Source organism: Octodon degus, unplaced genomic scaffold, assembly GCF_000260255.1.
Source record: "Octodon degus isolate 3935 unplaced genomic scaffold, OctDeg1.0 scaffold00028, whole genome shotgun sequence".
Lineage (NCBI taxonomy): Eukaryota > Metazoa > Chordata > Mammalia > Rodentia > Octodontidae > Octodon > Octodon degus.
The window spans coordinates 3,010,877-3,015,572 of NW_004524604.1; the positions used below are offsets into that span (position 1 = coordinate 3,010,877).

The 4,696-nt window shown below is 44.1% G+C and overlaps 1 protein-coding gene across 1 annotated transcript in view; it reads right to left on the minus strand.

The window, feature by feature from the left end:
* Positions 1-4,045, minus strand: part of Dspp (dentin sialophosphoprotein) — a 5,105-nt gene extending 1,060 nt beyond the window's left edge. The window contains exons 1-4 of the mRNA XM_004629259.1: positions 3,995-4,045; positions 2,373-2,456; positions 1,257-2,225; positions 2-802 (exon numbers count right to left, since the gene is read on the minus strand). Coding sequence (XP_004629316.1) covers positions 2-802; positions 1,257-2,225; positions 2,373-2,456; positions 3,995-4,045 — 1,905 coding nt within the window. The remainder of the gene's footprint in view (position 1; positions 803-1,256; positions 2,226-2,372; positions 2,457-3,994) is intronic.
* Between the last annotated feature and the right edge of the window lie 651 nt (positions 4,046-4,696).

The window sequence follows — 4,696 nt, forward strand, 5'->3', positions numbered from 1 at the left end:
TGCTGTCACTGCTGTCACTGCTGTCACTGCTATCACTATCACTACTGTCACTGCTATCATTGTCACTGCTGTTGCTGCTGTCACTGCTGTCACTGTTATCACTGTCACTACTATCACTGCCATCACTGCTGTCACTGCTCTCACTGCTGTCACTGCTGTCACTATCACTACTGTCACGGCTATCACTGCCACTACTATCACTGCCATCACTGCTGTCACTGTCGCTGCTGTCACTGTCACTGCTATCTGATTTGTTGTCACCATCACTGCCCTCATCTTTGCTGTCAGTGCTGTCACCACTGTCACTGTCTTCTGCCTCATCACTGTCCTCACCCTCGCTTTCACCATCATTATCACCATCATCAGCATCTGACATGCTGTCACTGCCACCATCATCTTCCCCATTTGAGTCACTGTTGCCACCATTATCTTTGGATTCATCAGAGTCGTACGTGGCATCTCCTCGGCTGCTGCTACCTTTGTCACCTTCTGAGTCAGAATCGTCACTTCCATGAGACTCATCACTGCTGTGGGCATCGTCCGCTTGCATGGACCCATCATCAAGACCATAGCTGTCATAGCTGTCGCTGCTGCTGCGACTGCCATCCTGGCTGGGCCCAGCTTTGTGTCCTGGCTCTGGCTTTGGGCCAGGTTCTTCTGTGCCATCCTTCTCTCCATGAGTCTTGGTGTTTCCTCTGCTCATTCCATGGGGTCCTTTACTCTCTGTGTCTCCAATGACTTTCACAATTTCTTTGGTGGCATTATTCCTGCTGCCACTGCTGAAACCTTCCATTTCTATTCTCTGTGGGACATTAGAGAAAACAAAGATCAATTAGAGAACTTTGGCAAAATTACATTGGTCCAAGGAAAATTATGGACCAGTATAGAAGTCCCGCCTCTAGGCTTCTCAGCAGTTACTTATTGTCCAAGTCTGCCTTATTCAGGACTCGAGCAGATTCTGGGGCTTAGATCTACTAACAGTCCATCCACACTTTCCCCATCAGGAACTTGTCAACCTTACATAATAAAATCAGTATTGAGAATGGACTTGTCTAAGACCATAACCAAATGTTCAGAAATGTCTGATTTTTAGTTGTTCTATATCAAACTCTAATAAGGATCTGCCATTTTCATTAAATATCCAAATGATACAGATTATACCTGGGAGAGTATCATGATTTATTTTTGTGTCCTTGTCAAAGAGTGGAAAGAAATACTTTAAGCTGCCACTGACAAAAATCAAACTGAACACCAACCTTATCTTGGATCTTCCCAATGGCACTTGTGCCAAACTCCTTGGTGATTATATTTTCCATGCCTTTGCTTTTTCGGCCACTGGGTTTCAGTACGTTCTCTCTTCTCAGGGTGCCATTGCCTTTGGGAACACCATCTGAATCCTCCTGGCTGCCAGAGGTACTCTCTTCATCTGTGTCCTTACGGAGCACTCCTTTGTCTTCAGAGTTTTCATCTTCAGTACTCACTGAATTCTGACCTATGCTGTTGTCATCTTCCCTGCCAAGAGACTGGCCCTCCTGTCCCTTGTTGGTATCACTGCCCTCTCTTCCGTTCCCTGTTTCTCCACCCTCATCATCACCAGAGCCCTTGTCTTCATCCTCACCTGCTCCATTTCCACTAGGACTCCCTTCAGAGTCATCCAGGCCCACATCTTCTCCCTTGTCTGGTGCTGCCGTAGTTTCCTGACTCCCATTTCTCTCGCCTCCTATCTGAGTTGGTATCCCACTCGTGTCCCCCTTATTCCAACCTGTCTCACCTTCACTGCCTGTGTCATTATTGCTTCCAGCTCCTTGAGGCCCACTTTCTTGGGCAACAGTGGCAGCCTCATTCTGGCCTGCATTGCCAGCACCTCCCATTTTTGTGTTCTGGTCAGCATGTCCATTAGCATTGCTCTCACTTCCCACTGCAGGACTGTCAGTGGTGTCTCCTTGTCCCCTGATGCCATTTGCTGTGTTGTTATCCTCTCCATGTATCCCCTCAAGTTCATAGATTTCTTGGTTTCTTGTAACTCCACTTTCCTCCTCAGCACCCTGCTCTTTATTTACTAAAATGGGATGAGTGGAGGAGGGATCGCTCTCTCCTCCGTGTGTCCACTCACAGCCTGTCCCTTCCCCTGCATGACTGTCCTGAGTGGACTGCTGTCTTCCTGATTCATTTTCATGCAGAACAACACCGCTTTCTTCAGTTGTGGTATTGACATTTAGCTCATTCTGGAGAAGAGAAACAGTTCAAAAGTAAACCATAGGTATCATCTTGCACTAAAGCAAACTGGAAAGATGAGTGAAATGGTTAAAAAAGTTAGTGGAATGAGAAAGAAGCTTGGAAATAGAAACAAAACACATTTTATATTCCCATACCTGTAGTGGCACTTTTGATTTTTCTAGATGTACGGTCGCAGATTTTTCTATCGCATGTCTCTCCAGTGGTCTGATTTGTGGAACCTGCCAAAGTGTAAATGTTGGATATTGTACAGACTCTTACTTTGTGTACATAACTATTATACAAGCACATGCATGTGAGCACATGCCCACACACACACACACACACACACACACACACATTTTCTCCTCAGTGAAGAAGAAATATGGGATACAAGGCTCAAACCATGATCTAACCAAGTAAAAAAGAGAAGAAGTTCATTACAGGACTAGAATTTTAAACTGCATATTATTCATTATGCTATTACCAATTTTATTAAACTTTTAGCCATACCACTTTATCTCAGCTCTAGGAGAATATCCTTTTATAGAGACAAGGAGATAGACCCTTGGTATTTCTGTACAATAAACTAAGTACAAGACCCAACCCCAGCCAAAATGCCTAAGAAAATAGGGGATGTGACCACACCACACAGATGCAAAATCAAGTATTATACAGCACTGCTGTTGGGCTCTGCAAGAGAACACCTGAAATGTCTAGGAAAGTCCTCAACTGCAGAAATACCAGCATCTTTACCACTAAGACAGCATGTGCAAATGTTAAACATGGGGCCTTGCTAATAAAATTCTAAATGAGTTGATTTGTTTAATGTTTTGTCTACCTTTATTCATATATTCCAAATTCTCCAGTGAGCATACAAATAATTACTCTCTGACTGAAGCATTACTTTTCTCATATGTTAAAAATCAATTTTTGGGGCCAGTGAGATAGTTCAGCGGACTAAGTGCCTACTTTGGCAAGAGTGGGGACCAGGGCACGCTGAGCCAGTGCACAAGTCCAGAAATGGTGGTGCATGCCTGTAATCCCACCGCTGGGGAGGCTGAAAAGAGAAGGATCACTACGAGTCTGAGCTGCATAAGGAGACCCCCATACCAAATACATAAATGGAAAAAAATTATAACTTTCATAATGCTGTTTCTTTACATTTTTCTAAACAATTTTCTATCAAAATCATAGGTTTTTTGATATGAGATTGAATTCATAGGACACAAAAATAAAGATGGATAAAGTCTCCATCATTTATTGGTATAAAATATAAATTAATCTGAATGAGTTCTTTTTAAATACTCTTCTGACAATCATGAGTTCTATCTGGAGAAATGAGACATGAATTAGATTGTTTATTTGCGTCTGTTGAGACCTCAGAGATATCTTACAAACATTTTTTATGAATTTAGGACAAGGTCTGCAAGGTGTATAGGGTCTCACTACATAGATCAGACTCATAGTTATTCTTCTGTTTACAGCCTCCCAGGTGCTGGGATTACAGGCATACGCCATCACGCCCAGTCTCAATCACTGTTTCAGCATGTCCTGGGGACAGGGCCAAAATGGTACACAGGGAATCAAACCCTGGCCACTGCACTATGCCAAAGCAGGCACTTTAGTCTGCTGAGCTATCTGGCCAGCCCACTTGCAAACTCTTTAATGCAAATTTAAACTTTTAAACTCAGCCTATTTGCAAAGACTTGAAGAAATATTTCTGTTGGGGTAAAATAGTAAATAAAGTAGGAAAGATTTCTGGGGAGAGTATACTTACTGGAACGGCCCATGCTGCTGCCCAAATGCAAAAATATGTGATTATCTTCATTTTCTTCATGAATAATAATCAGTGGCTGTTTTTTAAAAGAATGATACAAAATTAGTTACTCTCACATAAAAGGTGGAAACCACAGTAATGTGTTGTTTTGGTCTGTGACATCTTCCCTCTTTTAGGGCAAGGAGTATGCATCCAACAGGAGAAGATTTCTGGTGCTCCCACCTTCCACTTTGTGGGGCTCTGGAGGTATAAGAGGGTGTCATCAAGGTCAGTACTGACGTGGATTCCTGGCCCTTTACTGCCTGTGTTAACTGAGGGCCAGCCCCATGGAGGCCCAGGCTGGGACTTTGTCCTTCTGCTGTTGATGGCAATGATAAGTCTCTCTTTTGAATAATTTTAGCCAAATGTTAACTAAATCTACTAAAATTGTATTTAAAAGATAATGCTCCTGTGATCTTTGACCCAATCTGTAGGATTTAGCTATACCAGACTGCAAGAGAAGAAATGATGAGGCCTCCCCCACCCCACTCACCGAGTAGGATTTTCTGCCGAGTTCCTGGAGCCCCCAAACCCAGTCCTAGCCCAGGTCCGGTGAGTGTGCGGAGAGCTTCCTGCTACCCTGCGCCGGCGGGACCAGTCCCAGCCCAGGTGCAGAGTGGGCCGGACCCTCTCCCAGCCCCTTGGGCCGCCCCCCACCACTCC